Genomic DNA, 12,923 nt, shown 5'->3' with positions numbered 1-12,923 from the left:
TAAATCATTATAGGCCAACTGTCATGCCACAGCCTCTATCTTCCCCAACAAGCAGCACGGGAGAGCACCTCCTTAGCACACGGTTATTAAGGCGCATTTTTAGTTTGTTTACTGTATGTTATCATACTTTATGACTTTATTTGAAGCCATACTGGAAATGTTGTAAAATAAAGCAAGTAAGAGATAATATTACAAATGCAAGAAGAGCCATTAGCCACCATACCTATTGTTTATTTACAGGGTATTTATTTTTAATTATTTATGATGTATGTAATTGCTCAGTTAAAGTAAATAAAGCATGGTCACCTGTAATATCAAAGAACTTCAACTTGTGAATAATTAAAAAAAAAAGACAGAGAACAATATACTGAGGAGACAGGGTTTCAAAGAGGGCAAGACAGGTAGAGAATATTTGTCAGATAACAGGCCCTGATGAATGCTCTATTACTAATAAGAAACATAGATAAGAAATAAATTAATAAGAAATATATTAACATAGCTTATTTAAGTATGACCAAAATTTTTAAGCCCAACTTTGTGTGCACAGTCCCACCTATGGCCAAGGTTCAGCTTTTTGTGTTTCAATACTGTTCAAACTTAATCATTTTAATGTTTCTTGTAGCACATGCACATTTTGCTTACTGTTTAAGCATTTTATTTGTTCTTTTGCTGTTGATATTTTTCCCCGTGCCAATCTTCTGCTGAACCCAGTGGTGGGGAAAGCCCTTAAATGCATAATGAATAGTCAGTGAGGGACAATCTTATTTTTTGCAACAGTTATTAAAAACTTAACATTTAGTTTCAGTTCAGAAGGTGTTTAGGCTTAGCTGATGTAATATTTTCAAACATGAACTTGCCTTTAAATCTGAAACACAGGTCTATAGGGCTACAGGAACATTGGCAGTCATCTGTAGTTTTCTAGTGTGGGGGCTTTTAAGCCAAAACTTGGTGCTTTTGTTGGCCACAAGCTGAAGGCCTGGCAAGTCAGGATGTGTAAGAATATAGGTATGGCACAGCAGGCCACTCCAAAAATCCACCAGAATGCAGGAACATCTACTAAATCCAAAATCTCAACACCCCCCCTTCATTGTCCATCTCCAGCTGGACGACCCACAAACAAAACACCAGAATGCAGGGGGACAAGTGAATATCAAACTGAATACAAAATTCCCACTTACTGCGTGGTGTGCGGAAAAATTTTGCCGTTGACCCCCCCCCCCCCCCCCAAAAAAAAAAACCTCACTCCAAGGAATTTTGAAAAGTTGGCAGCCCTGATTATACACAGTGCCTTGCAAAAGTATTCATCCCCCTTGGTGTTTGTCCTGTTTTGCTGCATTACAAGCTGAAATTAAAATGGATTTTTGGAGGGTTAGAACCATTTGATTTACACAACATGCCGACCACTTTAAAGGTGCACATTGTTTTTTTATTGTGACACAAAAAATAATTAAGATGAAAATACAGAAATCTGGAGTGTGCATAAGTATTCACCCCTCAAAGTCAATACTTTATTGAATACCTATGCACACTCCAGATTTCTGTTTTTTTTTCATCTTAATTATTGTTTGTGTCACAATAAAAAAACAAAACAAAACATTGTGCACGTTTAAAGTGGTAGGCATGTTGTGTAAATCAAATGGTGCTAACCCTCCAAAATCCATTTTAATTCCAGCTTGTAATGCGACAAAACAGGACAAACACCAAGGGGGTGAATACTTTTGAAAGGCACTGTACACTGTTATGACAGCACCATCAGGAAAAAAAAAAGAATATGCAGCTTGACTTAGGTTTGCGGGGCGGCGCGGTGGTGTAGTGGTTAGCACTGTCGCCTCACAGCAAGAAGGTCCGGGTTCGAGCCCCGTGGCCGGCGAGGGCCTTTCTGTGTGGAGTTTGCATGTTCTCCCCGTGTCCGCGAGGGTTTCCTCCGGGTGCTCCGGTTTCCCCCACAGTCCAAAGACATGCAGGTTAGGTTAACTGGTGACTCTAAATTGACCGTAGGTGTGAATGTGAGTGTGAATGGTTGTCTGTGTCTATGTGTCAGCCCTGTGATGACCTGGTGACTTGTCCAGGGTGAACCCCGCCTTTCGCCCGTAGTCAGCTGGGATAGACTCCAGCTTGCCTGCGACCCTGTAGAACAGGATAAAGCGGCTACAGATAATGAGATGAGATGAGACTTAGGTTTGCAAAATTACATCCTAACAAACCACAGAAGTTCCTTTGGACTGATGAGACCAAGGTCATCATGCACAGGATCTTTTACTGTCTTATACTGTGTAGTTCTAAAAGCTACATATTTTACTGAACCGACCTCCAAAGGTAAAAAGGAGAAAACTGTTTTTAAAGATTTCCTTCTCATCCCACTGCATACCTCTACATTTCTAACCTCAATGCACTCAGTGATGCCAAATTTGAGGAACGATAAGTTTATGATGGGAAGTCTGTTCTCACTTTGATGATCATCTTCATCATCTACATCTGCCTCCATCTCCTCACCTGTGGTAAGTCACTCCAGACATTTAAAAATGAGCCTCATCATTAACACGAACATCCGCGGGAAAATAAAAGCTGATTCATTCACTCATTGCTATTCTGTTGACTAAGTTTCTTGTTGTTAAATATCTTATGTGGTGATTTAAACATTTTAAAAGTTTGCTGATGTGTTAAGTGTGTTAACAAAGTGTGTTAACGAACTTTTTCTCCATTTGGATGTGCAGTCATTTTGACAGCCTCTGTCTGATTTACATTTGTAATTTTAACAGAATTATATTAAAATTTCTTTATGGCCATATCAATCTAACAACAATCAAATCATGACATTTGTAATCAAGGTTTTAATCTGTACGCAAAGTTACAGCTGTTGAAAAATGATCTGTGTTGGAAGAACGCCTAAGGCAAGATCAGAAAATAGCCTCCACACAAACAGCTCCAAGTCGTTTTGTTGAAAATCTGATACACCACCGTTCAAAAGTTTAGAATCACTCAGAAAATTTCACATTTTCCACAAAAGCTTATCAAATACGTTGCAAATTGAACAGAACATATAGACAATCAAAGAATCCTCCATTTGCACTATTACAACCTCGGAGTCCTTCGGCAGTCTGGCTGTCAGTTTGTTGAGGTAATCTGCAGAAAAGTCACACCTTGCTTTCTGAAGCACCTCCCACAAGTCTGGCTTAATGGATGCTTTTTCATCTGGTCAATCTGCTCCCACAACAGTTCAATACATAGTTTTCACATGATGTCACAGAGTTGGGGATTCCCTAGTGACGGCCATCTTGTGGGTCAAGCTTACCGTACGGGTCACTGAGCACACATTGTAACGCGTGAGTACAAAGTCTTCAAAAGAACCCAAGCAGGCTATTTAAAGCTAGCAATGGTGCACACCTGTTGTATTCATGGCTGTCGTAATAGGTCAGATGATGACGTCAAGCGGAGCTTTTATGGAATTCCCACTGTACAGGAGCACGAAGGCGAGCAAACAAAGAAGCTCAGCATACAAAGGAGAAATCTATGGCTTGCGAGAATCAACCGCAAGGATTATCAGCCTTCCAAACACAGCAAAGTCTGCTCCGATCATTTTATAAGTGGTAAGTTGTTTAAATAAACAATCAATTGTGTTTAAGTATAAGGATGAGAAAAAACAGTTTAAATCGGAAAGCTGCGCACATTTGCGCAGCTTCGTGCAAATGTGCGCAGCTTTCCGATTTAAACTGTTTTTTCTCATCCTTATACTTCCTATGTTTCATGGACTGTAACGGATTTGCTTATTTAGTAATTTTAATACAGAATTTACTTTGAAATTATAATCAGACACTCCAACGCCCCCCCCCCTAAAAAAAAAAAATCGGATCTGCGTGATTCAGCCGTGAAAAAGGCGGCATCTGACAAAAGGCGCGCTGTAGAATATATAAAGTTGTATATATCAGACAGCCTTTAAAGTTTGATGAAGTCAGTTTCAGGCTTTGGAGCAGGCTTTGGCAGTTTCAGGCTTTGGCAGCCCTGCATAGTCACTTGAAAATGCATCTTTGTCCACTTTGTAGGGGTCAATTCCCCCAATCAAGGCCAGTTTGGCTGCATACCGTTGTCGTGAGATGTCGTCTAATGTATCTATATACTTCTGTTTGCTTGATTTTGCCGACATTGATCTTTATTTTAGAAAACTGACTATATAACTTCATAAATTCGTCCGAGATAATGTAGCCGGTAATGGCGATGGTCCGTTTTGTTTGCCCCACAAGATGGCGGCTGGAGGGCGTTCCCCGGAATGCCGTGACGTCAGTGAAAACTATGTATAGGGTTGAGATCTGATGACCCATCCATTACGGACAGAACTCCAGCTCACCGCTTCTTCCTTAAACAGGTCTTGCATAATTTGCAGCAGTGCTTTGGGTCATTGTCCTGTTGCAGGATGGAATGAGCTCCAATCAAGCACCATCCACAGGGTATGGCATGGTGTTGCAAAATGGAGTGAAATGTCCTTGTTCACGATTTCTTTTGCCCTGTATAAATATCCCACTTTACCAGCACCAAAGCCCATGACCATCACATTTCCTCCAAACGGAGTTAAGCTCTCGTCCAGCATCTTTTATTTGTTCTCTGTTATCCAAACACATCCAACTTAGATTCGCTTGGCAGAAGACCTTTTCTCAATCATCCTCCATTCAATGTGTCTGTTCTTTTGCCCATTTGAATCTTTTCCTTTTCTTGGCCAGTCACAGATACGGCTTCTTCTTTGTCAACTCTGCCAAGAAGCCCAGCATCCTGGAGTCACCTCTTCATTGTTGATCAGACTAAAACTGCTGGCTGAGGACCTGTGAGGTGTCTGTTTCTCAAACTAGAAACTAGAGACCTAGTTGTGCACCAGGAACTCAGCTGCAGTCACACCTGATGGGTTTTTCTCAGACCACCACACATAAGACGTTTTTATGAGGTACGCCTGCTGTGATTTTATAAAACCAAAATGGTGTATACTTGTGTATCACCACTATATGAGCAGACATAGCTATGTGTGTGTGAAAGAGAGAGAATTTATGTATCTATGTATGTACGTGGAATTTGTATGACTGCATCACTAAAACAACACTGAATTTTAAGATACTGAAAATGTCACACTTGATGTCTGTGTTATTTTTAACACTGGTCATGTTGTTCCACCGTGTCGGTGCACAGTCAGAGGCTGCAGCCATGTTTTCATGCAGTGCCTGTCCTTCCTCAGTGCCAGTTTGTGGTCACAGCACCAGTTTGGCTGGATATTTTTGGTTTTGGACTCCATTCAGCACAGCAGTGACACTGAGTTGCTTACACACACACACACACACACACACACACACATATATAAATACCAATATTGTACCTGATACACTTTTCCCCATGCCACACACACAATGCCAGTGTCACTGCTGTGCTGGAAATGATCCACCACCAACATAATGTCTGCTCAGTGGAGGTCCGATGGTGATCTCTGTATACTGATGAACAGGGGAGGGTGGAGTTTACAAACTGAATAGCACAAAACATCAGCTGTGGGCAGTAATTGTGCACCTTGGGTGCTGTATTTCTCTTCAATCTCTCTCTCTCTCTCTCTCTCTCTCTCTCTCTAAGTTCACTGTCCCTCAGGCCTTGACACACTTTTTCCCTTTTTTGTAACAAGGATTTTTTGTATCTGACTTCTCCAGTGGCTATCCAGATCACATTTATTTGAAATTATGACTGTTATACATTGTATGTCTAATGAATTGTGGAATACACTCCTCTTCTTCTTTTGGGTTTTACAGTAGCTGGCATCCACAGTGTTGCATTACTGCCATCTACAGGTTTCCCTTTGAGCGTGCGCTGACAGTGCCATCATTCTGTCGCTAAACGAACAGCTGATCACACCGAGGTGCTCGCTGAGCGCCCATATTTATTAGTTTGGTCCTGCGTTTCCTTTTCTTCGTATAGAACATAACGTCTTTTCTTCTTGCTTTCTTTCCGTTACTGTAGTCACTCTTTCACGTTTCATTCCTCCATTTTTCTCTCCTGTTTCAGATTTGTATCCCACAATGCCTTGCGTGAACGGGGAAAGCCCACCACGGGATGTGATGCACGGCGTAGTACCTTGAATTGGGTCATGGTGAAGCAGGAAAAAACAGTGGAGAATTTAGAACCATGTGGCTCTAAATTCATTAATTGTTCCATTTAAAAAAAACTAATAAAATTGAAAGTCTGCGATTCGAATTCAGTAGCTTTCGGTCACTAAACAAAAATAATTGGATGTCGGGGAAAATTCTTTTTATGACCTACACTTGAAAAATCTGAAAGGCAGTCTAGCTTTAATTTTTTAAGTGAATTGAATTTTATTTGTGTATTTTGTTTGAACAGATTAATTACAGTAAGATTTACGGAATCTTGTCTGCATTAGAATTATTTCTTTATGAAGGACACAACAATATCTTTCTTCGCTTAATAAATTTAATAAAATCTATTCAATAAAAAAGCAAATCTATCTATTTATTTCTGACTGTCCTACTCCTGTTGAATCAAAGCCAAGGGGCAAGGAGAAGAAGGCACTTCTGAGAATTGGGACCAAGCCACGGAGTCATAAATATATGGGTAACCCAGTTTCAGAAGTGAGAAAGTTTCACAAAGGCTCTCAGTGGGAATAACACGCATGGCTCTGCATGAAAAGTTGTGTTCGTCAGTCTGAGTACACTACCAAGAACTGTTCCACTAACAGCCCTTTTCCACTGACGCGGTGCCGGAGTCTAACGTAGAGCCAGGTCCACACATTTTGTCCCCAAAAAAGACCAAGACGTTCACACCGGCGTGCCACCACAAAATCACTGGTCCAAAAGTTGGAATCACTGATGTCAGTTCCTATGGGAGGGGCCACTGCAAGAAATTCACCGCATAACCATCAAGTAGAACACAACCATCATCTGTTATGGATGCTGTTCGGGGTCACTACACGCAGGCAACCTTCAAATGCAAGCAAAGCAGAAGGAAAGCTGATTGGACTCAAGTGTTCAATGTTGTCATGGTAATGTCGACAAGAACACACACCATGCACAGGAAATAAGATTGCCTGCAGCGCGAAAACTCAGTCCATTATGTTCATTATTATTTATCTGTTACTCACAAAACGTTCTCATTATTCATACTTATTTGCCAAAATGGGTCTCTAAAATATTCTATGGTGATAATTTATACACAGGGCCCTCCACAATTATTGGCGCCCCTTGTAAAGATCAGTAAAAAGGGTTAGAAAATATCCACGTTTTGGTCAAGTTGCTTCATCTCATGCTGAAAAATTGAGAAAAATCCAACCTTTAATTGAAATAAACTGATTCAGAGAAAAACAAATCCCTCATCAAGAAATAGTTGTTTTCAACAAAAACATGTCATTATTATTGGCGCCCCTGCATTTAATACTTTCTACAACCCCCTTTGCCAGTCAAACAGCACTGATTCTCTCCTATAGCATTGAATAAGGTTGGAGATACAGAGCAGGGCATCTGAAACCATTCCACTTTACACAATCTTTCCAGATCATCCAGGGTTCTCGACCCTCTCTTGTGCTCTCTCCTCTTCAGCTCAGCCCACAGGTTTTCACTGGGGTTCAGCTCAGGGGACTGAGATGTTCAGGGCAGAAGCTCGATTCTGTGCTCAGTGACCATTTTAGTGTTGATTTGGACATCGGATCATTGTCCTGCTGGAAGATCCAGTGATGGCCCAGTTTTAGCTTCCTGGCAGAGGAGCCAGGTTCTGATTTAAAATATCCTGGTATTTCATGGAGTCCATGATGCCATTTAGGTTTCCATGGCCTTTGGAGGAAAAACAGCCCCAAAACATCACAGAACCCCCATCATATTTTACAGCTGGAGTCATGTTCTTTTCATTATAGCCATCCTTCTTTTTACACCAAACTTGCCGCGAGTGTTTATTGCCAAAGATTTTTGTTTCATCAGACCAGAGAACACAGTTCCAGTCAAAGTTGTTGTGGCATTTCACAAACTTCAGGTGCTTATGTTTCTGGTTAACTGACAGAAAAGGCTTTGTTCTGGCAAACCTTCCAAATAATCTGTTGGCATGGAGGTGGAGTCTGATGGTGGTTTTGGAGACTTGGAAATCCCAATATTTTACTTTTTCACCAACAGTGATCCTCGGGGACTTTTTTTTTTGCCTCTCTTACCCTCTTCCTCACTGTACATGGGGGTAAAATAAACTTGGGTTCTCTTCCAGTTAAATTTGTAACAGCTCCAGTTGGTGTCCACTTTTTTATTTTTGCCCTAGCAGTAGAAATGGACATTTTCAGGTGAAGAGCTATTTTTTTTATAACTGTTCCCTGACTTATGAAGATCAACACACTTCTCTCTCATTTGGTTTGTGTGTTGTCTTCTCTGATCTTTCTCATGTTGAGGGAATTTGGCCTTTGTGCCATCTCGTATTTGTTCCCCAGTTAATCAGGAAGTCATGGATTACAGCTTGAAAGTTCCTACACACGCCAATCAACTCCAACATGTACAAGTTAAATGGAGAACATGCTTCAGGTACAGTGTGTTCACTATCATTTCCAGAAGTGCCAGTAATACAGTAGTGCTCCAAGTGTTTTTGTTGAAAATAATTGTTTCTTGATGAGGGATTTGTTTTTTCTCTGAATAACTTAATTTCAATTAAAAGTTGGATTTTTCAGTGTGAGATGAAGTGACTTCACCAAAAGTTGGATTTTTTTCTATCCTTTTTTACTAACCTTTCTGGGGGGGGGGGGGGGGGGGAGAGAGAGAGAGAGAAAGAGAGAGGGAGGGATAACTGTGAAGGGCCCTGTACCTGGGCTGGCCACCCAAGTAAAGTCTGCATGTGGGAAACACTGACCCAACTTCTGCTATGTAACATTCACTTCTCAAATCTGTCGAAATGCGAACCAGTTCTGAAAAGGCGCCGAGGCAGAACTGGCTCCGCACCGCACCGGCACCGTTCTGGTGGAAAAGCGCGATAACAGATCTAACACAATAAGATTCTGTAATGTTTCGCTGTGAGAACAGTGCAGTGAGTTCTTATTGGCTGAAAGCAGTAGGAACCATAACACAGAACACAGAGCTGAACAAAAACAACAATCCTGCTCCTCCATCCCTCCATCTCCACTCTTTCACCATGCATCTCTCTATCCTCCCATTTATCTATGTATTTCTCTTGTCTCCATCCTTCCACTTTCTATCTTCTGTCCTGATCCTTCAATCACCTGTCCCTGTTCCTTCACGTCTCTAACCTCCTCATCCTCTTTCCCCATCCCTCCATATCCCTAACCCCAAATCTGTCTCCCTCTTCAATTTCCACACAAACCTGAGAACTCTCTCTCTCTCTCTCTCTCTCTCTAATTAAGGAAGCTGAAAGCTGAATGTTCATGTGAACATATCAGAGTATAATTAAAGTGAAAGGGGGAGAGAACTTGAGATGGACAGAAAGAGAATGTGAGAGAGTGAAGAAAAGTAGGATACAAAGCACAAGAGAAAGAACATAAAGAGATGGAAAGACAGATGGTGAGAAAGGAAGAAATAAGTAGGAAGATGGATTTATGAATACATAGATAAACGCTGGTGAGATACAAGTGATAAGTGAACGGTAGGGTAGAGACGTGGAGGAACAGATAGAGGAAAGAGAGACGAGTGAATGGCGCTAAAGAGAAAGAAAAGCATGATGGGATGACAGTGAGAGATGGAGTGATGAACGGAGGAGAGAAATGTGGAGAGGATGTGTGATTAATAAATTAACTGAGTGATGGCGTGATTGTGAATGAGAGAAATGTGGAGAGACAGAGCGAGAGTAACAGGATGTTTATTTGTACAGTGTCTTGCCCAGACCCAAGGACACACATCAGTCAAGAAAAAGATGGAGTGATGAAGAAATGGAGTGATTAACAACAGTGCCAGTGAGAAAAAAGAGATAATGAGTGACGAAGGAAAGGAAAGTGTAAGAGAGAGAAAAAAATATGGCTAGAGAAATGTGAAAAAGAAACAAAAAATGGATGGACTATGAAGATATAGAGGGATAAAAGTTGAGAGGTTGAGGTGAGAGAAGGAGGAAAGAGAGAGGGAACAGCAAGGGGGAAAAAAGAAAGGAAAGTGATAGAAAAATGAGAAACGAACCATGGAAGGATAGCAAGGAGGAATAGAGAGCAGAGAGATGAAAGTGTGCAAGAAGAGCGAAAGGGAAGCGAGAAGGACGCGGATGAGGGATTAAATGGCAGGAAGTGATGATGTAAGCGTGACCCACCCACGCAGGAGCTGCCGTTGGGCAGGTGAGAGCCGTCGTCATGGAAACCGCTCCGACACTGACAGTGGTACCATCCAGGCAGATTGGCACATAGAGAGTGTGTGTGGCACTGAGCAAAACCTTCCACACACTCGTCAACATCTATACAAACACACACACACACACACAATTACAAAAGTAGTATGCTGTTGGGGAAGCAGAAAGGTGTCACAGTAACAAGGACATAATAATAATAATAATAATAATAATAATAATAATATCTCAATTGTGTTAGGATTTCATAATCATGCAGCTGAATTTGGACAGACTTTATTTAATGCTCAATGAAACAATTAAAAATAATAAACACACAGACATTAAACAGTACTATGTTCCAGAAATCAAAACCACTGCTTGGGAAAAAATATTTTATTGTGTGTGTGTGTGTGTGTGTGTGTGTGTGTGTGTGTGTGTGTGTGTTGAATCTCAATGTGGAACCACGAAATTAAGAAATTTTATATTCAATATAATTTATTTTTAAATATATCATACTATTTTTCCCCTTGAATGCCTTCCATTCTCTCTCTCTCTCTCTCTCACACACACACACACACGCACACAGAATCTAAAACTGTGACAGCACACACTGTCTAATTGAACCACCCATGCTGGCATAATAATCAAAGCTTCCCCTCCCATTTAGATTCTTTATTTGATGCTAAATCAGAGGAAAACATGTAAATATGTAATTTCCCCTTCAGCTGTATCACACTTTTCCGACTCGATAGTGTGATTTGCTTTCCAGTTTGGTTTTCCTTTTTCTGATGCCACAGTAATTAAGAAAGATGCCTATGCTAACGAAGGTCCATCACAGCAGATAATTAGCTTCAAGCGCTTATTTCAGAGCAATGCGTTTACAGACATCGTTTACAGTGGATTCTCAAAATCAGTGAAATTCAAAGAGAAAATGCTGACTGGCATCTCTGATTTCTGTTACAGTCCCAAAGGATGTAGTGTAATGTACAGTTCTGAAAAAATTAAGAACCCACTTTGATTTTTTCTTAAATCAGCATCCCTATTTCATTCCAGTGTCTGTACTGGGGTTCCAACACAAGCACATCTCATTTTACTTACTGAGGGACTGAGATAATCATCTGAACCAAATCTTATTTAACGAGGAAAAGTATAAAAACCACTGCTGTGGTCATCACTATCCTCTTGCAATAGGACCAGTTTGGATGGCGAAAACAGTGCGAGTAGTACCTTAAATTTAATGGGAATTAAAAAATATCGATTCATCATGCCAAAAGAGTTAAAAAGAACAGTTTTGAGTAAGAAAAAGAAGGGTTCAATTCTGTCTTTACTGGCAGAGGGATACAGTGAGCGTCAGGTTGCTTCCATCCTCAAAATTTCAAAGATGGCAGTTCATAAGAACAAGGTCAAGCAGGAGAAAAGCCAGGCTGAGGTTTGCTAAAGACCATAAAGATTGGACTGTCTGGGACTGGAGTATGCTCATCTTCTCTGATTAGTCCAATTTTCAGCTTTTCCCATCACCTGGTCACCTAATGGTTAGCAGAACAATGCTCCATATCACACAGCCAGGTGTGGATGGAGGACCACAAGATCAAGACCCTGTCATGGCCAGCCCAATCTCCAGACCTGAACCCCACTGAAAACCTCTGCCATGTGATGAAGAGGAAGATGCATGGCCACAAGCCATCAAACAAAGCTGAGCTGATTGAAATTTTCAACCAGGAGTGGCATAAAACCACTTGCAATGTGAAAGACTGGTGGAGAGCATGCCAAGATGCATGAATACTGTGATTAAATGTCAGGGTTATTCCACCAAATACTGATTTCTGAACTCATCCTAAGTTCTAACATTAGTAGTATGCTGTTTAAAATTTAATATGATCTTGATTTTTACAGGGTCTTGCAAAAGTATTCATCCCCCTTGGTGTTTGTCCTGTTTTGCCGCATTACAAGCTGGAATTAAAATGGATTTTTGGAGGGTTAGCACCATTTGATTTACACAACATGCCGACCACTTTAAAGGTGCACAATGTTTTTTTTACTGTGACACAAACAATAATTAAGATGATAAAACAGAAATCTGGAGTGTGCATAGGTATTCACCCCTCAAAGTCAATACTTTATTGAGCCACATTTTGCTACAATTCCAGCTGCAAGTCTCTTGGGGTATGTCTCTATTAGCTTAGCACATCTAGCCACTGGGATTTTTGCCCATTCCTCAAGGCAAAACTGCTCCAACTCCTTCAAGTTAGATGGGTTGTGTCGGTGTACAGCAATCTTCAAGTTATGCTACAGATTCTCAATTGGATTGAGGTCTGGGCTTTGATTAGGCCATTCCAAGACATTTAAATGTTTCCCTTTAAACCACTCCAGTATAGCTTTAGCAGTATGTTTAGGGTCATTGTCCTGCTGGACCCTGAACCTTCATCCCAGTCTCAAACCTCTGACCGACTCAAACAGGTTTTCCTCCAGAATTGCCCTGTATTTAGTGCCATCCATCTTTCCTTCAGTCCTGACCAGCTTTCCTGTCCCTGCAGATGAAAAACATCCCCACAGCATGATGCTGCCACCACCATGCTTCACTGTAGGAATGGCGTTCTCAGGGTGTTGGATTTGCGCCACACATGGCGTTTCCCATGATGGCCAAAAAGATCAGTTTTAGT

At 41.0% G+C, this 12,923-nt stretch overlaps 1 protein-coding gene across 1 annotated transcript in view; it reads right to left on the bottom strand.

The window, feature by feature from the left end:
- LOC132899744 (protein kinase C-binding protein NELL1-like) overlaps positions 1–12,923 on the bottom strand; it is a 528,774-nt gene that overhangs the window by 42,604 nt on the left and 473,247 nt on the right. The window contains exon 16 of the mRNA XM_060941854.1: positions 10,249–10,389. Within this exon, the coding sequence (XP_060797837.1) occupies positions 10,249–10,389 (141 nt within the window). The remainder of the gene's footprint in view (positions 1–10,248; positions 10,390–12,923) is intronic.

This window comes from Neoarius graeffei, chromosome 15 (genome assembly GCF_027579695.1).
Source record: "Neoarius graeffei isolate fNeoGra1 chromosome 15, fNeoGra1.pri, whole genome shotgun sequence".
In the NCBI taxonomy this organism is placed as follows: Eukaryota; Metazoa; Chordata; class Actinopteri; order Siluriformes; family Ariidae; genus Neoarius; species Neoarius graeffei.
Note: the sequence above shows the minus strand (reverse complement) of the source record. Positions and strands in the feature narration are given on the sequence as shown.